The sequence below is a fragment of the Myodes glareolus genome, chromosome 21, assembly GCF_982192425.1.
Source record: "Myodes glareolus chromosome 21, mMyoGla1.1, whole genome shotgun sequence".
Lineage (NCBI taxonomy): Eukaryota > Metazoa > Chordata > Mammalia > Rodentia > Cricetidae > Myodes > Myodes glareolus.
Window position 1 is genome coordinate 35,109,892 of NC_142046.1, and position 22,273 is coordinate 35,132,164.

Below are 22,273 nucleotides of genomic sequence, written 5' to 3' on the forward strand. Positions count from 1 at the left end.
ACATCACTGCAAAAATGACTATAGGAAAGAATGAGTTGATTGTAAAGGGGGGAGTGTAGATTGGACTACTGTGCATTCAATTCTGTGGGAGTGGCAGAATCTATCTGAATGCACAACTACCCCCACTGAGAAGGTCAGGGGGTCTAACCACTTCCCTTGGGGTGCCTCTGCAGGACTAGCGAATCAACCTTGAACTTCTAGCTCTCCCAGCGACAGTTTAAAGGCGTTTAGCCGACAGTCCACAAAATCCTTCTTCCTTTCTCTGACACCACAGGACTGTGCTGAAGAGGTGGAGGGAGGGGTAGACCTAGTCAAGGTTTTGGCAGAGCCTACCAGATAGTGACAGTCTACCGTCTTTCCAAGTCCTTCTATGGAACGAACATTTAGGACAGATTTCCTATCGTGCTACATATTAGATTTTAATTAAATAGCCCTACAGATTTCTCAAGAGAACTGAAATGGGCTTATTAATCCACTTAGTAGTACCTACCTCATTCATCAACTGAGTTGCGTATTTGAAGTGCCTGTTAATTGGGCAATCAGCAACATACTTGAAATTTGACTTCGTCCTTTCAAATACTTCTTTATACTTATACTGGGGGACAAGAACATAATTATTAGATTGCATAGCCAGTCTTAAGGAGGAGTCATGGTATTTTTCTTACAATTATAATAATGCTTTCATAGAGCTAACAAATCTTTATTGAGTTTTTTTCCCTTACATCCTAAGGGAGTGAAAAGTAGAAAACAATCCAAAATTCCCAGTATAAACTATCCATTGGAGCAGCAGATCTCAACCCTCCCAATGCTGCGACCCTTTCATACAGTTCCTCATGTTGTGGTGATCCCCCAATCATAAAGTTATTTTTGCTGACGCTTCATAACTATTATTTTGCTACTGTTATGGATCACAATATAAATATCTAGTATTTTTTGATGGTCTTAGGTGACCCGATGAAAGGGTCGTTGACCCCCAAAGGGGGGGTCATCACTCACAGCTCGAGAATCACTGCGTTAGTTGGTTACTAAATACAAATTCAACGCTGAGCAAAGATCTAAAGCATTTCTTCTCGGTTTTGGTATATTATGATGATTGAACTTTAATGTATTTTGATGTGCCATGTGAATGCAGTTTTTAGTCCATTAGATGGATTATAGTTTTCAAGCAACTAATCGGATAATTAAATCTTATAGAGCAGGGGTGAGTGACGACCTAGCTACCCTGCAACCTGTTTTTAAACAATTCTACAAATTATGAATGGTTTTTACAATTTTAGATAATTATAACAGAGAAAATAGGTGCTATTATAAATGTGGCCCACCAAGTCACTGTAAAATATCTACTGTCTGGTATGTATCAGAAGTTGACTGATTCTTATTTTATATTAAAAACAAACTCAACTGCTTTATTTTTTAAATAGGAAAATTAGGCCCTAAAGACTTGATTTACAGCTTGTATCACATAGTTTGTAGATTAAAATAGCCACACTTGATATTTGCTGCTGTATTCTGCTTTAGCTGGGTGAATCATCCACATCCATTAATGAGAGGGAACTCAGGAATATACTATACTCAGGAATATATTCAGGCTATACTAGATAATTTTTCATCAGATTCAAATAAGCTACAGTTAATGAGGCCAGCACTAAAGAAATCTCTAGCCAGGCATGACTGCACACGCCTTTAATCCAAGCACTTGGTGAGGCAGAGGCAGCCAGAGTTCTGCGAATTCAAGGCCATCCTAATCTACTCATAATGAGTTCTAGGTGAGCCTGGCTACATAATAAGACCCTGTCGAAAAACAAAACAAAACAAAATCAAAAATCTCTAAAGACAGTAAAGAGTTCAGCATGGAGTTAGTTTCAGGATTTAGAAGTCGGGACAGGGATGAAGCTACAAAGGCTGTTTCCTCTCTGTGGACTGGGTTTGTATTTAATGAATGAAGCCGTTCTCCTTGAGAATAAAGGTTATACCTTGCTGTAGAGAGTCTTGTTCTGTTCAGCTAGAGTCAGGTCAGGGGTGTCATAGGCATAGCAGCCAATGCCTCTGAGCCAGGTCAGATCTTCTTTATATTTTACCTGAGAGAAGAGGAAAATCAAGGAGTTATAACAATTAATCTCTTAGGAGTCAACCAAGAGAACAAGTCAGAAACTCTGATTCCCAAAGTATGCCAAATAATGAAGATGTAAAATAGCCTGTATTATTTAAATACATTTCTAGAATTACTAATTTTTTCCTATGATTTTTTTGATAATATTTAGAAATATTCATTTTTACTATTAATCAAAATCAACTTTAACCAGTATACTTTTTGTACAGAGAATATTATTGGCTTGGCAGCTATGCTTTCATGCAGAGAGGTGAAACCTCTTTCTAAATAAACATTGCTTTCTGTCACAGTCTCTTCAAAGAATCCAAGAGAGGCATGAACTATATTGCTTGGACTCATAGAGGAAAACAGAAGGTGACAAATTCTAGTATAATTTTTCCTCTCCCAAGCTCAGGTTTACACACTTTGTAACTGATGAACCATCTACCAGGCCCTGTTTCCATAGAGTTTAGGTCTTGTATATGGTTATTCAAGTTATAAAGTTCAATTACTAAGTTTGATCTTCAGAACTCTAATGGCAGAGTGACAGACCCAACTCCCACGAGTTGTTCTCCGACCGTCACGTGATCCATCATAGCTCATGTACAGTGGCACGTGACACCTCCTCCCCACCCCTGAAAAAATGTAACTGTAACCCAGACGAGTGTTTCACCAGCTTGGCTTCACAGCTCACATGGACATATGGATTCCTACGGGAAAACTGGAGGTGACACTCACATCGCTGACGGCATCCGTGACTGCCCGGTGGTGGAAGTGTTCTGGGCGGTCGGGGATGGAACTCCAGATTCCCAGCTGGCTCATGTAGTTCTCCTTGTATTTTACCTGTTGTAAAAATATAAAGACTCAGAGTTAATGTAAACCTCATCTCCCTGGAGTTTCCGAAAAATGAGATTGCCCTAACAAAAAACAAAACAAACAAACAAACAAACAAAAAACCCCAAAACAGTGATAGGTTTCAGAGCCCCTCTGAAGTAGTCCTATCCAGGGACATACTTTACTGATGTCATCTGTGACTTTGCGATGGTACACAATGTCCAGGGCATCCTTCACGGTGTGATATTTCCCTTTAGTCTTTTGAAATGTCTCTTTGTAGCGAAGCTGTTAAGAGAGAATACAACACCAATCATGAAGATTAATGAACTACCACGTTAAATAATTCAGTTCTGCAAAGCTCCAACTCTCTTGAGTTTCTCTTTTAGATTTTCCTCACAAACAGATTTAGGGAAAAGTTTGAAAGGTTATCCCAGATGTTAGAAAAAAAAAGACATGAGGGAAAACTTCATAATCCAAAAAAATGACGTGGCTTGATAAGGTAATAATGTATGGATCATGGTTCACTGAAGGTGACAAATGCCTGAGAGTCATTAGTGATGGGGAAACTATGGGGGGCTTGTTAGAATTCTCTGTATGATTTCGCTGTTTTTCTTTAAATCTAAGACTACTAACATAAGAAAGAAATGTATGTAAGTGTTAATTCTATTTTGGAGAAAGATGAAAGCAATGAAGATCACAGCCTTGCTAAGCCATACTATGTACATGGATGGGGCAGAGATTCGACTCCCACCTCCTGCTGTTAAAATGACTTTTACACTAAGCAATCTTGACATTTCATTTGACCATGACTGTTGTCTTTGTGGATGGCTGTTCTACTCATCTCACTGACGTAAGATCACTTCTCTAGGCAGTCTGCTTCCCAACCAAGACATCTTTTCTGAAACGCTTTGTTCTTTACATGGGTGATGTTAGAAAATTACTTGTGGGGTCAGCCATGGCTGACATATTAAAAATTAATACCAGCTACCACCCTTGTTGCACTGGGTGATTTTAAAGATCAAGGTTCTTGGAATTGGTGCTGTTTTAAAGATAAAGGATTTGAAAACTGGCAGAGGGCAAGCTCCGGGGCACTGGCAGACTCTGGGATCAATTTCAGTGTGTGGCCACCCCCGTGCAAAGAAAATTAAATTTGACACAAATTAATAGTGGGGGCAATGTTGGTCAGAGTGGCTCCAGCAGTGAGCTTCCAGTACTTGGGAGGGACTCTTGTGAGTTTGAGGCTAATTTGGGCTACACAGTAAATGATAGGCTACCTTCAGCTACAATGTAAAAGTCTGTCTCAAGAAAACAAAACAAAATGGGGAAAATTCAGCAGTAACCTTGAATGATAAAGACAGGCGATGTCACAAGACTAGAACTGTCCGGAGTTAGAGGAGAATCTATGGCTTTCTCATCTTGCATTTTAAATGCTAACTGGAAATGTCTCTTTCCTACTAATTCCTTTGTGTGGCCATGAAATCTAGAGCTATATTGTGGACACGTGGTCCTGACTGAGGCTTTTGACTGGGTGTAAGTCTCAAGTTGTCCAACCCATGAAGGGTTGTGGCAATAGATGTAGCAAATCTGCAGTTGAGTTCTGAGTCACAAAGCCAGGAGGAGCTGGGCACCTCATCAAGTGGACTAATAATTCCTGTCTTCAAAAACAGATAAACTTGTTACTAGTGAAAGGCAGACATGTCGCTGAACAGGTGATGGGTACAATGAAAGTCCACCCTCTGATTCTAGCTGCTGTGGTCACGTATCCTGGCACCCACACACTATATTAGTCAATTAAGAGACAGACGAGAGCATTTCCCAAGCATTGATAAAGTAGTGCAATAGACACATTGTTCACGTTTTCTTGTGCATTCTTAGGTCATTATCGCGTTTCTCATTTTCTCATTCTATTTCACACACAAGAAAAATTAGGTAAATTATATGGACTTGAAGAGCAGGCAACTGAATTGAATCTATGTTTGTCTGCATCCAAGACCATGATTTTATATCTAAGTAAATTAGCTACCAAGTATCTCTAGGATGCTACCCAAAAATTACAAGGAGGGTCATATTGTTGCCTAAGAGATGACGAATAGCTTGTAGCATCTCCACACAGTTCTTAGCTACTTTGCTGGATTGGTACTGTGCGACTATGTGTTCTTTCCTGATTCACGTTGTGGGCAACGACTTTCAGCTATGGCTGTGACGGAACAGTCTGTGTTGCTGGATAACCGTAGCTCTCCCCATCGCAGCAGGAGAAAGAAGGAAGGGATGCTCACATCACTGGCGTTCCAGTAGGCCCTCTTGGCTCTGATGAGGATTGGCGTGTCTGCAACTGGTGTATACTTGTCCTTCATCTTTTCATATTGAATCTTGTACTTGTTCTAAGATACAAAAATAGCAGAGAAAGACAAGTTCAGATCTTATTACAATTATCGTGGTGTATTAGCATGTCTGTGTGTTTGGGGCATATGCATGGAAGTCTGAGGGTAACTCTGTGGAGTTGGTTCTTCTCATTTTCTGTGGGTTCTGGACCCTGAACTTAGGTTATTAGGCTTATACTGCAAGCACTCTCCTGGCAGAGTCGTGGCACCAGCCCGAGTTTGTGATTTAACCCTCCCCAATTTACACCCAAATCACAGATCTAAGGGAAAGGCACAGCATATTTCATTTGTAGAGTACAACTTCTGCGGCTGGGTGATGCCGAGCCCACTTTGTAGTGAGAAAATTCTCATCAGAAATAGCAGAGGAAGGCTTTGGAAGTATTCCTTGGCAAACGGGTACGTTGTGTAGAATCCCCATCTTACCTCGCTGACCAAGTCCTTCACGTCTTTAGCATGTTGCAAGGCTGTGGTCTGGTTTCCAGCGTGGTGATGGGGCCTCTCTTTAGTGGCCAACTCAACATAGAGATACTGGGTAACAAGAGAGCAGAGAAGAGTCAGAGACACAATTTCACCTGTCCTCTTAATTTTGAGTCTTTATTTTTGCGCGCGTGCGCATGTGTGTGTGTATGTGTGTGTGTGTGTTTGGTTGCTCGAGGTTGTTGTTGGTATATGTGTTTGTGAGTTTGTTTCTCTGTATGTGTCATTTGAAAACACCCACCCACAAACCGGTCGTCTAACAGTTCTTCTGCTGGGTATGGTCCAGTGTAAAGCCATGTGATAAAGAATGCTAAGAGAAGACTGGGAGGATTCTGAAAGATCCTTCGGCATCCTTTCTCCCTAGCATTGCCTGCAGGTGTGACACAGAGTTTCGTTTGCCTGTAGATAACAGACACATCCTTGAAGTGATCAAAAAATCATTTTTTACTCCTGAGAGTCCATAACCACTCATCTGAGGACAAAATTAGACAGCCCTTAGCAAAGAAGACATGGTATCCTTTGCCTGTAAAAGCATCAGGATTCTGATAGTCTTGAAGAAAACTGCAATGTTAGTGGGCACAGACTACAGCAAAGACAACCAATTATGTCAGCTACCAGCCTAAGAAGGTCAAGCAGACACTACTGTCCCATGGCGGGCTAATCAACATTCATTAATGGCAGGCATTACCTGACTCTGAAGCTTCTGTCCTCGCTTGGCTCTTAGGAGGTCAGGAGTGTCGGGGACTGAAGTGAAGACGGACTTTAGCTTCTTGCCTGTAGCTCTGTACACCAGCTAGATGCAAAACAAGCCATCATTGTCCCTAGACGCCCTGACTGCTTACTCGTGGGGAAGGCAGGCAACCTACTACTGCAACAGGCTAAGTAAGTTTCTTCCTTCTAAATTCGTGGTTCCCAACCTCCCTACTGCTTTGACCCTTTAATACAGTTCCTCATGTTGTGGTGACTTCCTATAACAAAATTATTTTCATTGCTACTTCATAACTGTAATTTTGCTACTTTTCTGAACTGTAACGTAAATATTTGTGTTTTTTGATGGTCTTAGGTGACCCCTGTTTAAGGGTCACTTGACCCCCAAGTTGAGAACCAGTGCTCTAAAATGATGGTTTATGATTATTTGCCTCTAGAAGCTTCTTTCCTTTGCCCCCATGGCATCAATACAGCAGATATTATCAAGTCTTTCAATAGCTGACATTACTATTACTATATTCCTCATATACTCAAGACAGAAAAACTTGAATTAGCTTTAGTTTGCAGACAATTGTTCAGTATAAAGACTTTCTAAATTATCAAGTCATCTCAAGTCTCTTATTTGCCTTAGTTGTAGAAAGGCAAATATTAATGTCCATTCTGCAAAAAGAGAAAATTAAACAAACAAATTGAGCCAATGTAAGGCCAACTGATTAACAGAGACATTGGGTCACTCTGCAGTCAAGGGAAGAAGGGACATTTTTTCCTGCCATCACTGAATATTGGTCATCATGGACAGGAACTAAGAATCTTTTGAGTAGCTCGATCCAGCCAGTCTGTTTGCCCCTCAAGACAGATGATGGACCCTTACCTCACTCAGATGGGTCTTCAGTTCTTGCACTTTTCTGTACTCTGGGGTGTCAAGCACCACTTGGTACTTGTCTCGCATCTTCCTGGCATTATCAGTGTACAGGTAATTTGACTTAGGAGAGGAAAGCCAGAAAGACAAACTGGTTAGTTATTGAAGGGACTGCATGGCACGTCTTCCAGATGACTGGCACATGCAAACTGAGCAGGCTTTGACTGTGTCCTGGGATACTAAGAGTCTCAATGATGTCCACCCTATATCTCCCGGCCCCCACCTTCATCCTCCTAGGCAAGAACAAAAGCAATGATCATTTAACTAAGTTCATTACCTTTCTAACAGGCATGTGTGGATCATCATAAGCAAATCATGACCTACTTAAGTGGGTTTATGGCAAATTTCTCCTCAAATATAGATGTAGGCTGAGATTTGTTCTGCCCTCCCCTCCTCCCACTGGAAGCTACCAATGGGATGCATGATACACGAGTGGGGAAGCTGTATCCTGTGAAGGTGTGACCTCACCCAGAGTTTCCTTAGGTGCCGGGAGCGGACCATGTCAGGAGTGTCATACAGGAAGCAGCCAAGTCCCTTCAAGATCTGCAAGTCCTCTTTGTATTTAATCTGTGGGGCAAACATAGACAGCTGGTTGTGAGCCAATATAAATGCGCGACAAACGCACAGGACGGCCACACTTCTTTGTCAGTGCACAGTGCTCTCCCTATCACAGGTTTGCTTTCTGTGGTTTCAGCTTTTCATTGTTAACTGTAATGAAAAAATATGAAATGAAATATTCCAGAAAAAGCAGGGGTTTTTTTTTCCAGATGATAGTGGTGCATGCCTTTAATCCCAGCCCTCAGGAGGCAGAGGCGGGCGGTTCTCTGTGAGTCTGAGGCCAGCCTGGTCTACAAGAGCTAGTTCCAGGACAGGCTCTAAAGCTGCAGAGAAACCCTGTCTCAAAAAACCAAACCAACCAAACAAACAAAGTAGTTTTTATATTTTAAATATCTTTTATCTTAGCATATTATTATGATTATTCTACTGTATTATTAGTTGTGAAGCTTAATCTCTTATACCTAATTCACAAATTAAACTTTATTCAGAGCATGTATTTAACGACAGTATAGTCACGGTTTGGTACTGTCCATGATTTGATGCATCCCTTGGGAAGTGGTCTATGGAAGGTACCCTCCTCCACCAATACAAGGGAACACTGTGGTTTTCATCTTGACTCAGCATGTATACCTTCTGATATTACTCTGCTTGCATTCAGACCATAGTTGAATCTCTAACCCTGAGTTGAGGGGAGGGCACTAATGTTGTGTTATCACATTAAGGGGAAAAAATTCACAGATTTAAGGGGTTGGTTCACCAGGAAAAGGAGATCCCTAAGGAGTTCTGTTCCTAATGGCAATAGGAAGATGCTACGAGGGAGTGCCACCAGGACCAGGAGGGGGAAGAAAGCTAATGTGACCTGGGATGCAGGGCACTTGAACGGTAGGAGCTGGTAAAGACCTTACGCGCTGATGTAGAGCGGCAGTCACTGAAAGAACAAGCATGGTGGCTGCCCTCCTCCTCCTCCACGAGTTTTCTCCTGACTTTCCCTGTGGTTGCAGACCTGTAGGAGTTCCCTTAACAATTTCACCTCCAAATTGTACATTTAGTTAAGAAACGAGCACTGAAAAAGGCTTTTCAAAGACCACTGAGTGTCTTCAATGCGAAAAAGCAAGGCTACTTCTTGGTAGGACTCCAAAAACAAGAGCCTACAGGATGCTTACGTCGCTGGTGATGTCTCCCACGTAGCGACAGTGCAACACTTGGGGTGTGTACGGCAGAGAGATCATGTGGCCCTGCATCTTGAAGAAGTCTGATTTATAGATCAACTAAAGACAAAAAAAAAAAAAAAAAAAAGAAACTCACATTAGAGAGCAAATGGCCAGCGTTTCTCCCTGGGTGATGGCCTGTCCACTCCCCAGAATTCTCCCTGGGTGATGGCCTGCCTGTCCCCAGCATTCTCCTTGGGTAATGGCCTGCCTGCTCCCCAGCATTCTCCCTGGGTGATGGCCTGTCCACTCCCCAGCATTCTCCCTGGGTGATGGTCTACCTGCCCCCCAGCATTCTCACCTCACTGACAGCTTCCTGTGTCTTCTTGACTTGGCGGATCTCAGGTGTGTCTGGAGTTGTGTGTATCTTGTCTTTTAGTTTATGATACAATTCTCGGTACAGTCTCTGCAGGGAAGGAGAAACCATTCTAGGTGTTTGGGGCAGGGACACAGGGGCATTTACTGACTAAGAAACAATGGAATACTTTACACAAAGAACCAAGAGAGGAAACTCTGAGACTATAAAATGATTTAAGATTAGCATAAGAGAAAATGCTTATTTCATTTCGGTGACGAAGTTGGAGGGCAAAGTGGTCTTTATCCCATGATGTAGTTGCTTAGTGGGACAGAGGTACAAATACAGCTGATGAAAATCAGGGCTGTAAGTCAGACAAAAATGTAATCTAATGAAAGATGTTGCACAAATATCATCATAGTCTATGGAACCAAGTCTTTATTATGAATTATGAGGGATACAAGAATCAAAATAGGGTCCTCATACTGTCTTCCAGTCTGTAAACTTACAGATGAAGCCCAAGAAATTCTTAATGCATTTCAAGTAAAGTTATGATTTGATTTTATTTTTATTTGTATTGATTTTTATTGACCTCTACATTTTTCTCTGCTCCCTCCCTGCCTCTCTCCTCCCCTTCAACCCTCTCCCAAGGTCCCCCAAAGTCATGATTTTCAATTCAGTATTTTTCTCCGAGAATAAGTGTTCACAGTACCTCACTAGTAACGTTGTTGACTCTCCGGACATGGACGAATGGGACATCCTTGGGACCAAGTGTGTACCCATATGCCTTGATGTGTTCATAGGCTTCTTTGTATTTGAACTGCAAAAGCAAAATCAGACTGAGATCAGTAATGGCTACACAGAGAACTGTACTATATTTCTCAGTTAGAAAAGAGATTGTGTCTTGATTTGAAATTTATTCTCTAAACGCCAAGAGTAAGAACTAGCCATAATTTGAATAAATATGACATCCATTAAATGTTATTTTGTTACTAATACTGTGTGTGTATGTACATGCCATGTGTGTGTGGGTACAGGTACATGTGTGTAACATGCATGTGGATGTCAGAGGTCAACTCTCTGGAATCTGTTCCTCCTTCCACCATGGGCTTTGGGGTCAAATCTGGTGTCAGGCTTGCACAGCATACGTTTTTACCCTTTGCACTATCTCATTGGCCTCAGTGACACAATTTTAGTGTTGTCTTAACCTTGAAAGTTATTAGTTGAATGATAAAGACATGTCTGGAAAGGTTAAAAAAAAATTCCCTTCCGGGTGAAATCTATTTGTAGGAAGTGAGTGGTGCGGGAGAATTATCTGTATTCTGTCAATCATATTTTAATAAAACGCTGATTGGCCAGGCAGTCAGTATAGTCGGGAAAGCCAGACAGGAAGTAGGGGTGGAGCAAAGAGACTGGGAGTATTCTGGAAGCAGAAGCTCTCTCTCAGCCACTCCTGCGCAGACCACCGAAGAGGCAACATGTAAGCTGTCACATTGAGAAAGGTACTGAGCCCATGTGGCTAACATAGATAAGGATAATGGGGTAATATATGTTATAAGAGTTAACAAGAAGCCTGACCTAATGGGCCAATCAGTTTATAACCTTATGGAGTCCTATGTGTAATTTCTGTTTGGGATTTGCCGGCTGTTGGGGTACCGGGCGGGACAGAAACCCCAACAAGCTGGCCCTCATGCTACAAGTGAGGAAAACCTAAGAAATATCTACCATTTTAGTCTCAAAGTGGTTTGAAAATTAGGAAATAGGACCAAGGACAAAGAACCAAGATGACATTTTTAATACTGATGACATTTTATAGACTGATTTCTAAAAATAGCAGGTTTGATTCTTAAATTTGTTTGTGTCTGCTTTGGAACTGCATTATTGGGCCACGGCAGCACTGTGTCATTAGCACAGCTGATTCTCAAGACTCTAAAAATGAGCACCAACGAGACAGAGCTGAATCTTGGTCTCTAGCCAATGGCGGGCTCATGGTACGGCCTGTAGACTACCACACTCTTCTAAGAATTGCCCCTGGAGTACACGTCTCAGGTCTATGCTGGCACTCAGGAAATCCAGGAAAGGGAAGTATCAGTGGACCTCCCAGCAGCAAATAACAGGCAGTGGAGTCTAGATAGCCCATGAACCGAGTACAGACGTTAAAAACCAAGGTAAGTGTCAGGTTCAGTGGCTCTGTAAGTAGTCTCTTCAAAGGGACACACAGTGACGCCTCCTAAGTAAACTTTGTGTTCCCAGTAAATGATGTGGGGGAGAGCTTGGGATGTTTCCAGTCCCAGGCCAGCTGAGACAGAGGCATCTTGACAGCGCTCAACACTGAGCCGAGGTGCCCAGGCTGTCCTGTTGTAACCCACTGGCGTATGCAGGTGCTACCAGACAGTATGTCGAAGAGCCAGTGCATCTCATCCCCGGCAAACGTGCTGTCTGCCCCCGCCCTGTCCACCACCAGGTTGAGCCTTCTGGGTGTCGTTTGAGCACGAGAATCGATGCTAACATTAGTCTCTGCACGGTCAGATTTCAGGCCCCGACAGAAGGAAGAGCACTCACGTAGCTACTCATGTAGCGCATGTCCTTGGCGTGATTGAAGTGAGGGGTATCCCCTGGGAGCCTGTACCCCGTGGGCAGGTAGCGCAGGCCTTTCTTGTACAAATTCTGCCCGAATGAAAAAGAGCAAGTGAAATGTCTTCTGGCGTCAAATAACATCTAGTGAAACACATCGCAGGCAGTTTGTTAGATTTTTGGTCAGGCATAGGAAAGGGAGCGAAGGGTAGGGCCCGAGTTCTTCACATTCAGCGACTTCCGCCTTTATCCCTTCCGGTTAGTAGCCCTTTAGAATCAAATGCCCTAACTCTGTCATTGTGATTTCGAGGTTTTTAAGAGCAGTGACAGTGTGCCAGCTCTCTTCTTTCTGACTTGCAAATATTGGTCAACAACACGCCCATTTTTTTTTTTTTATCTGTTTGACTGCTTGATAGGAGGATCCCATTAGTCAAGAAGGAAAGCAAGGCATGCTGTTTATTGTTCAACTCTTTGAGTGGATCTTACAAGATCAGTCAATGAGGAGGCATACATAAGAAAGCATGCCTCTAGGTGCCCTGCGGCTGGGGTTTCTCTCTGCAGATACTCCCTTTCCCAACACCCACCTCACTCTGAAGCTTGTACGCATGGAGGGCCCGGTCCAGATCCACGGTTTTTGTGGTTGGGGCCACTTTGCCTCTGATGCTGTGCACATAGTCATAGTGATAGACAGCCTGGGTGTAGAGAGGTAAGGTCAGTTGATTCAGACTGTGGGAGCATTGTTAGAAAGACACAGAACAAACGGAAATCCATGGTCTCTTTAAAGACTATGAAAAGGGCGAAGGCGGCCTTTGCTTAGTGCTACAAATATGAACCCCTGCCCCTGCCGTCACTGCTTGGACCTGATCTGGTGGCACTATTTTGCAAGTTGAGACTTAGCTGGAGGAAGTTGGTCAGCGGGGGCAGATTCTTGTCACAGGCCTGCTTCCCTGCCCCTCTCTCTCCTTCCTCTCTGCCACAGGCAGAGAACTGGCCTTTCCCACATGCTTCTACCACTATGGTATCTACCCAAGGACCCAGGACCAAGAAACCATGGAATGAACTCTCTAAAACTGAAAGACAAATGAAATAGTTATTCCCATTGCTTCTGTGAGGGAGAGAAAAAGAACAAATGAACCCAGAGACCTCTGCTCTGTAACTGTGTCTTTTTATGCAGTGGAGTCAGAACCAAGGCTGCAGATACCCCTGAAAGGTGGACGGCCCATCTCAAGTGTCAGAAACAGGGGTGGCCATCTCCCCTCCAGGAGTCAAGACAATAGGTAGGAACCTTCTCTTCCCGGGCGGGATCTGTTATTTACTTGCTACCTGTGCATTTAATTGACCAAGGACAGCTTGGTGGCTCCCTGCCTGCTCTCAGGCTTGACAGGGAATACGTGCACAATCCATTTTACACACAGGCCTTGGAGGAGTTAGAAGCTTTTCCCAGGCTTGGATTATGTGGCAGAGGCAGGACTCCAACCCACATCCTTAACATCGCAGCCCACTTCCTTCCAATTCTACCAGTCGGCTCTCATTAACAGAAAGTCTAGACAGGGAGACAGACATAAATGCCTCTAACAATACAGAGTATAGCATAAAAAAAAACCAGCACGGGATGCTCTATCAACAAAGCATTTGACAAACTCACTCACGACGTCACCCCTGCAAACTGCTGACACTCCGGGTGTTAGGGAGAGGGGGCTGTGCAGGCCCTTTCTAAGGCACCAAGTCTAGCACCCAGTTAGGAAAGGCTGGTGTTGCCCAGTCTTTGGTTGGGCCATGCCCCATCTTCACTGCTACCCAAAGTCGCTTCCCCAGGGAGGGCTTACATCACTCAGCTGCTTCCCACTCTTGACAGCCTGAACGTAGACCGGCGTGTCGGTCACCAGCTTGTAGTCATTCCGCGTCTTCTGCACGTGAGCTTTGTACTTGATCTGCCAGGAAGAAGCAAGCAAGCCTGTGCTGGGGCATCGACTGTAGCGGGCAGCACATTCTTTTACAGAGGGCTGGAGAGTCACACCCATCAACAATGTGCACAGGATGGATGTGAATTTTATAACCGCCCACACTACCAGTGTTAACAATCATAGGGGGCTTTAGAGTTATCTAGAAGGTGTGACGGCTGCTCTCCTCGGACAGCTCTTGCTGAAATCCTGTCATATTACATTGTCTGGCAAATTTCCCTGTACCTTATGACTAAATCCCATCTACTATCCTAACAGATGAGTTTTTCCTATAGTAAAAAATATGTGCTCATTAATATATTCGAAATAGTTTAAAAGGCGAAGAGGAGAGCTTGGAGTCACTTCTCCACAGAGGAGCGTGACACAGCTGGGTCAGGTTGTTTGATAGAAATGCTAAATGCTAAAAATGCTAAAAATGCTAAAAATGCTGAGAAGGGAATATTATGTTTTTAGCATCTTTCTCCAGCTTAGCCACCCTCAGCAAGGCTTAATTTACAACGGTGCCGTGGCACTCTTCTCGTTTTAAGCATTGTTTCCTTGCCTCTAGATTGTGCAGAGGCGTGCCCAGACCAAGAAACCGAAGACACTCACGTCGTTGCGTAGATCATAAGCGTGTTTTGCATGGAGAATTTCAGGAGTGTCCCAGACGTAGCAACCAATGCCCTTCAGCCAGGTGAGGTCATCCTTGTACACAATCTAGGGGGGTTTCGGTAGATGCAGAGGATAAGAATCAAATAATCTGACCAGTTCTCGAAGAGCAAAGAATAGACATAGCCTAGACCCAGGTGACACTGGGAAGGAACAAAAAGCAAAAGTTTCTGGACAGAGGCTGAGAAGCCACAGGGATCTGCTCAGCCCCGCTTCCAGGGATCGCTCCCAAACCCCTCAGACCCATGGATAGGAAAGCGAGAGGGACAAAAGCCAATGTGGCTATCCAGACGAGCCTGCTGTTCATCAGGTGGCAGGAGGAGGATGGTGGGGCGACCATGGGGGTCCTCCTAAGCAATGGGCTTACGTCGCTGATCTGGTCAGTCACTTTCCTGACGTGACTGTTGACTTGTAAGTCGGGGTGGCAAATCCATTCATGGAGGCGCAGGCGGTAGTCGACCTCGCTGACTTTCTTCTGAGAATCCTTGGCCGTCACCATCTCCACCATGTCGGGCACGGTGTGGATTTTCATCTTGTTCTTTTCATACACGGACCTGTACAGGCGCTGTGAAAGCCAAGTTGCATCCCAGTTACCAGAAAGCTGCTGTATCGTCATGCAACGTCTGTCTTCTCCAGCTTGCAGTGGGGGATGGGTGGAAGCTGGAATCTTCTTGCATCTTGTATAGATTCAAACCAGGCTATTTTTTTTAAAGATCCATTTTTATTTTTATGCATGTGTCTGTGTGCGTGTATGAGTGAGTGTGCATCACATGCATGTGGGGCCCCTGGAGCTGGAGTTCCAGGCAGTTGTGAGTTGCCTGACATGGGTTCTGAGAACTAAACTTGGGTCCCCTCTAAGAGCAGCAAGCATACTTACCTCTTACTCATTTTATCTATCAGCCTCCAGAACCGTTTGCTAAAGCATGGGCTGGGATAATACTTAGCTTCTTTCTGTATGTACAACCAGTGCCACGTGCCTGGTTTCATAGGACAACTGATACCACGTGACTACTTGATTCAGCTTCTGTGCTCACTCAAGCCTTTGCCGGTACTCACATCGATGTTAAGCTTGCCCACCCGGAGACACCGCACTGTGTTTGGGTCGTCTTCAACGCTTTTCGGCAATGTGTAAAGAGCTTTGAATTTTTCATATTCTTCTCGGTATTTGATCTATAGAGAACAAGTAGAAAAAGATAAAACATGAAAAGTAAAGACTTACTTTTTTTTAAAAAAAAAAAAAAAAGCGTGGGACAAAGGTTCTGCCTCCAAGATCCAGATGATGTGCTGTGGATCGGGGACTGGAGCACTTCCCAGTGCTCATGTTAGGACCCACACAAAGACACTAGAGCCAGTACAGGGTCATCGTGAGGCTGCAACCAGGCCGCATCCTTTTTATCCTGGACCAGGCTATAAAACTGTATTGTTTTTAAGTGCCCACGTCACATACTGCTGCTACTACACCTTACTTCTAGGATTAAACACCTTAGGTGGTTAAAATGTTTGTAATGATGAGGATCAAACCCAGGGCCTTGAACGTGCAAGGCAAACAGCCTGCCACTGAGCAACGTGCACTGTCCTGAGCCACGCCCCAGCTTGTGGTAAGCAGACTGTTAAATCGTCTCTTCTCTTTCTGTTCTCCCGCGTGAAAGGTTCAGACTGCGCTCAGAACCTTTGCCATTGAGACATGCAATGGCCTGTGGTGGAGAGCAATAATTCTTGAATTTCAGTGTCTCCAAGTGTTTCCAAAGGTAGTTCAGTCAGTCTTTAGATTTTAGTTTGTATCACTTGTTAATCAATACTCTGCAACGCAACGAGCTAGGGACAAGGCAGAGGTAAGAGGCAGCCTCCGGGGCATGGGACCAACACACAGGCTCTCGGGACCCAGAGAGCCATTCTCAGAGACAGTGGGGGAGGGGGCTGCTTCATCAACTAGAAGCCAAACAGAATTTCCACCCAAATCCCAAACAAATACCAGGACACAATATTTCAGCCTCTCTGAGCTGATCTACCCTCAGCTGTGAAAAGTCAGCCTTCACAGGAACTCTATTTTCCCCCTTAAAATTATTTCCAATGGATGTTGGGATCCTTAATTCCCCCCCACCCTCATTTTAACAATGTTCTGCCCAGCATCTGCAACAGGAGAAGAGGCGCCTCCCCGGGGCTCTGTAAAGTGCATTCGCCAATCCAAACGAGGGGCATGCTCCTCGGCCACAAAGGCTTCTCTGGTAACGGTGTGAAAACCAGCTACAGTTACACACCCCTCAGCTTAGCTCTGGACCAGCTCTCACCTACTTCCAGCAAAACACCCTACTTTTGGTTTTGTTTTCTGAGGCAGGATCTTACTTTAGTCCAGGCAAGACTGAAACCCACTACTGTAGGCTAGACTGGCCTTGAACCCACAGCAATCTTCTTGCCGTAGTGTTCCCCATGCTGGACTTGTAGTTGTGAGCCACCAGGCCTGGCTGGCAACGCTCCATTCTTATGGTGGTTTGTGTTGGCTTTCTCGCTTCTCTGCTGGCTGAAGCAGAGGCTGCCCAGCCATGCTATCTGCACACTGGGAGCCTGAACGACTGTACCGGTGTCCTCCTGGCTGGTAAGCGTGACTCTCCAGGGACTACAACGCCCCTGGAGGAGGTAATGAGCAGGGACTTTGGTGCCAAGCTATTAGAAGTTTTTGCGAGACACCCCTGGGGGTGTTGGGGGTGCTTCTGGGCAACATCAGAAAAGCCTGGGGACTTCTTGGTATGAGGGGGGCGGAGAGCAAGGGTGAGGGGAGGCTGTGAGGCTTGTACTTGACTTACATGACTGGCCAGGTGCTTCTGGTTCTTGGCATGTGTCAGGGACAAGGTGCTGGTTGGCAGGTTATAGCTGGTGGCTTTCACCTTATCCCAGGCCTCTTTGTATATGTTCTGGAAGAGATATAAAATTTTGTGAATACAGGCACCGTGCTCTGGTTAGCCCCTACATAATCTCCTGTGTCTCAGATGGGCTTTGTTAACCCCGGGGCATTCTTCCAATGTGACGTTTAGCTGTATAGCGAGGATTTATTGGGAAAATGGGAATTTGATGGTTCAGGGAAAACTGGACAAACCTTTATGGAAAGGTTTTATCCCTATTTTTTAAAGCCTGTCTCTGAAGGGGAATGGACAACTCACACTGCTGTAAAGGCTCTTCAGGTTCTTGGTTCTGTCGTAATCGGCAGTCTCTAGCACCGTGGTATACTTGTCCTTAATCTGATGATAATTTTCTTTATATTTCACCTGCAGACAGAAAGGAGCGACTTCCGCACATCTGCTGGTGGAAGACCTCTGAAGACAAGGAAGGGCTTACCCCACAGGGAGGACAAGGACGTCATACCTCACTGGCGTTGATGCCGCTCTGAAGAGCAGTCACGTAAACCGGCGTATCTGTGACCAGGTTATAGTTCTGCAGATTGTCTTTGCTTGCTGCTGTGTATTGTAGCTGTGAAGGAAAACAAGAGTCGTCCAAGATGGCAAAAAACCAAAGTCAGCTGCTTCTAGCATCTTAGCCATCTCTGTCTTGATTTCTGGGTTTCTGCTTTAAGAAGCAGGCCGCCACCACTCTGCGGCTCACAGACTTCATGCAGCAGCCAAAACAAGCAGCAGCTGTCCTTGGCCAAGACAGGGGTCTGGATCACTGTGAGGTGTCTTTCTTCATTTTGTTACCTTCTCCGTGCCGCCTTCCAGCCCTCACAGTAGCTAATAGCCATCAGACCTGCCCAATCACAGCTCAGCTGTGACAGATGCTGCGACATGCCCCACATAATGATGTCCCCCAAAGCACAGGTACCTGTTGTCAAAGCACACTTTACTTCCTATATTCTGCAAGTTAAACCTCCATCTCCTCCAAGATGGAGATGCCTATAAACAGTTCACCATCCCACAACCCTCTCCTTTGTAACGTCCTGTCCCAAATGCACATGACCTTCAGCGATAGGATAGAGTCACACCAGAGCAGGTCACCACAAGAGGTCTGATTGGGGACAGTTGCCTTAGATTATGAGTTACCTTAGATCATGCACCTTTACAGCAATCTCCCATCAGAGCTTAGGGACAGCCTGGCCAGCAGCCTACCGATGCTACCAAGGACTACGATGACATCTGGACAGTTGGTCCTTATAGAGAGATCGGCTCACCTGACTCTGGAGGTCATATGCCTTCTTGGCATGGAGGATCTGGGGTGTGTCCCAAACATAGCAGCCGATGCCTTTCAGCCAGTTCAAGTCATCTTTATATACATTCTGCAACAGAGAGGAAAGACAAAAGGTGGCAGGTATTCGGAATTTACAGTTTGTCCCTTTGATGGCTTTTTGCTGCTCCTTGACCTTCAACCAGCTGAAAGCTACTTCCTGGCTGAAAGATGCCTTAGAGGGGAACTGCTTAAGTCTGAGTCTAGTGCTGAACCGATTAAATATTCAGCACAGGTGCCCTATGGCGCAAGGGGACCCTCACACGAAGAGTAGATAGCCATGCCACTTAGTGTTGGAAGTCTCTGGGTCTGTGAGCAGGGGAAGTGGCACCACGGGAGGTTTAGCAGGTGAAGTCTGCAAGCTAAGGCAAAGTGCAGAAAGGGCATCATCGTACATCACTTAAAATCTCCTGGGCGTTTCGGGCGCGGATCACGTTGGGCTCCTCCGGAAGTGACGTCCACTGGTGAAAGTAGTGTCGGTACTCCAGGTCGCTGAGGATGTACTGGCACCTTTTCGCCAGCACGTGGTTCATCATGTCATTGGGGATATGCACGTTTGCTTTTGTGTCCTCATAATCTTTCCTGTAGTTCAACTAGAGATGGTTTTAGAGACAGAAATTATCAAGGGATGAAAACTTAAAATATTCAAGCCAATTTCTTTAGTCCCGTTTCTAATGTAGATCAGTACATAGAGAATAATACATAAAATAACATTAAAAATTTAAAAAGTGGTCCTTCTAATCCTCTAATGCAATGTTTTCTTTCTTTCTTTCCTTCCTTCTTTCTTTCTTTCTTTCTTTCTTTCTTTTTTTTTTTGCCAATTCAAAGCCCTTATTGTAGGCTTAGTTAAAAAAAACGGGCAGGGGGCAATGTCTACAGACAGTTAAGGTGATGAAATCTGAAAGATGATCCATCCCCCCCACTACTCTCTCCTCCAGCTAATCTTGAGTCACGGGGAAGGCAATAAATGAGTTGACACAAGAGCACACGGAAGTTGTACACATCTCACAGGGAGGTAAGCCCTGGCTCACCGCACTCCGCATCTGCTGGAAATCCAGACAGTGGACCACTCCGGGGAATTCGCTTATTTCTTTTCCAGCCAGGTAGTGACCCTTCTGCTTCTCATAGGTTTCCTTGTATTTCAGCTGAAAAATGGGTTCAACATTAAGAATCGCTGGAGTTTTCTATTCTATTTCTTGCTCCTTAATAAAGGCTCTGATCCTAGGAGGGGAAACAGTCAAACTGACCTCACTGTTCACCAGGTCGGCATGCTTGGCTCCAACGATGGGAATGTAACGCTCATCCAGGGTGTAGCCGTAGGCCTTGGTTCCCTCCCATGCTCCCTTGTATAGTATCTGGAACAAAGAAACATTATGTTAACAGAATCACATTCACCTATATTCAGATAGTACCAATTTTGTTTGTCTTCATTAGTGTGTCTAACCTAGAAGCAGGAAGTTATTTGATTAAATCTACAAATGGAAACATTTTATAACAGTTAATTACATTTAGACTTCTTGAAAAAATGATGAGAACTTTGCACACAAGGAAAAGACTCACCAAACATTGTTCCATATTGGAACACACACACACACACACACACACACACACACACACACACACACACGTCTTTAAATTAGCTGAATTAAATTAGGAAGCATAAGCCTTCCATTTGCTGATTGGAATTATATGTGTAGGGTTGCTGAAGAAGGATGTGTTCTCCTCTATTTTTTTCTTTTGGGTACTGCTCCATCCTTTGTGCTGTCTTCAGAGCCCTGGTAACACTTACTACACCACTACCTACTTATCTGCATTAGTAGAAGCAACGAAGACAACTGGCCACCCTGACAACTGACCACCCTCCAAGTTCATCAGTTTACAAACCAGTCAAGAATACGAGAATTGACAAGACCATAATTAGGAAACAAGTCATTACATAAAATAGGACTCACAGTGCTGTAGAGTTTCCCCATGTCTTTGGAGTGGGTGATGTGTGGTGTGTCTGGAGAAAATATGTACTTGCCCTTTGCCTTATTAAATGTTTCTTTATATTTCACCTAAAAAGAGGAAAAATAAAACCTTTTGGTTAGCCTAAACTCACATTTAAAATTTCCTAAGACAAACCTTGAAGACATAAAAATCTACATTTATATAGAAAAACTAACCAATTGGTTGACTTCCAGATCATTTTAGCTAATTGAATATTGTGGTCAAGAATACAGATATGTAAAAGTGGATACAATATATACCATTGTCAAAGATTATCTTGTAATTTATCCTTCTCTCAATTTTAAGTCGTCAATTATCTAGAACTAAGGCAATCAATAATTCACTTAGCTTCTTGGTCAAAGCACTTCAACATATACAATATGAACTTACATCACTTTGATTGACTGAGTTAATCTTGGCTAAAACAATCTCTGGAGGGTCCACTACACTGGTAAAGTTGGGATAGTTGTCAAGAGCGTCTTTCTTGTATTTTATCTGAAATGAATAGAGACAATTAAGATAGCTCTGTTCCCACAGATGGCACCCCATCCCTGTGTGGCAGGTAAGGAAAGTAGGCATTAGGTTAAAAATCCAATAGCTCTGCATACCTGATTCACCATTTCCTGGTTCCGTGTAACCCTCACATGGTCCACAGAATCCAGAGGGATCCAGCCGATACCTCGGAGCCATTCCAGGTCAGCTTTGTAGACATTCTGAGGGGAGAGGGGAGATGGAAGGGGCCGTAGGCAACACAGGATAACTGCAGAGAATTCCAGACAATCTTTCAGAAGATTGGGATGGATTTCTCTTTAGCGGCTGTTGTCTCGTTCATTCAGCCATGGCTTTGCCTGGTATTACTTGTTGAGCCTGAGACTGCACAAGGTCCTGAGTTCAGTGCCTTAAGGACTCATCACAAGGTGGAGTGCTGTGACAGCTAGGTCGCTGGAGGGCGACTAGATTAGGGATAAGTTGTGACCGTGAGGAAAGGTTTACCAAAGAGGCTGCAGTCATAGATGGGCAGGGTATCCCACGCTAGCTACCCGGACTACATGAAGAAGAGTGTACATGGACATGCTCATGAAGGTGTGGGGAGTGGGGAGGCATCTCCTCTCATCTGGACAAGGCTGCCTGTTCCCATCACCACCTTCTCTCCAGCCCTAGCTCCTGGGTTTGCCAGCCCTCTCCAGATAAAATGAAGGAAGGCAGACTGGAGGAAAGCTGGCCACCAGTCGCTTTGTAGCAAGCAAGGAGGCAGTCTCTTCCATCTGGTAATGATGAAAAGCCCCATGTTGAGTTACTCCTCTGTGTCTGAGATAGGACTCCAGTGTACGATCTGGTCCCCCCCTACGAAAGGTGGGGGTGTGGAGGGGGCTCACTTGAGGCTTCAGGGTGAGGTGGTGTGTCATAGTACCCTCCCGAGGGA

At 44.4% G+C, this 22,273-nt stretch overlaps 1 protein-coding gene across 6 annotated transcripts in view; it reads right to left on the reverse strand.

The window, feature by feature from the left end:
• Neb (nebulin) overlaps positions 1–22,273 on the reverse strand; it is a 182,921-nt gene that overhangs the window by 39,742 nt on the left and 120,906 nt on the right. For all 6 annotated transcript variants that reach the window (XM_087899946.1, XM_087899948.1, XM_087899947.1 and 3 more), the window contains 28 exons: positions 21,459–21,563; positions 21,241–21,345; positions 20,814–20,918; positions 20,109–20,216; positions 19,893–20,006; positions 19,257–19,454; positions 18,809–18,913; positions 18,010–18,114; positions 17,808–17,912; positions 17,454–17,561; positions 15,709–15,822; positions 15,020–15,217; positions 14,596–14,700; positions 13,870–13,974; positions 12,628–12,735; positions 12,032–12,136; positions 10,182–10,289; positions 9,476–9,580; positions 9,130–9,234; positions 7,877–7,975; positions 7,361–7,471; positions 6,470–6,574; positions 5,728–5,832; positions 5,200–5,304; positions 3,104–3,208; positions 2,828–2,932; positions 1,974–2,078; positions 491–595 (listed from right to left, as the gene is read on the reverse strand). In XM_087899946.1, the coding sequence (XP_087756072.1) occupies positions 491–595; positions 1,974–2,078; positions 2,828–2,932; positions 3,104–3,208; positions 5,200–5,304; positions 5,728–5,832; positions 6,470–6,574; positions 7,361–7,471; positions 7,877–7,975; positions 9,130–9,234; positions 9,476–9,580; positions 10,182–10,289; positions 12,032–12,136; positions 12,628–12,735; positions 13,870–13,974; positions 14,596–14,700; positions 15,020–15,217; positions 15,709–15,822; positions 17,454–17,561; positions 17,808–17,912; positions 18,010–18,114; positions 18,809–18,913; positions 19,257–19,454; positions 19,893–20,006; positions 20,109–20,216; positions 20,814–20,918; positions 21,241–21,345; positions 21,459–21,563 (3,156 nt within the window). The remainder of the gene's footprint in view (positions 1–490; positions 596–1,973; positions 2,079–2,827; positions 2,933–3,103; positions 3,209–5,199; positions 5,305–5,727; positions 5,833–6,469; positions 6,575–7,360; positions 7,472–7,876; positions 7,976–9,129; positions 9,235–9,475; positions 9,581–10,181; positions 10,290–12,031; positions 12,137–12,627; positions 12,736–13,869; positions 13,975–14,595; positions 14,701–15,019; positions 15,218–15,708; positions 15,823–17,453; positions 17,562–17,807; positions 17,913–18,009; positions 18,115–18,808; positions 18,914–19,256; positions 19,455–19,892; positions 20,007–20,108; positions 20,217–20,813; positions 20,919–21,240; positions 21,346–21,458; positions 21,564–22,273) is intronic.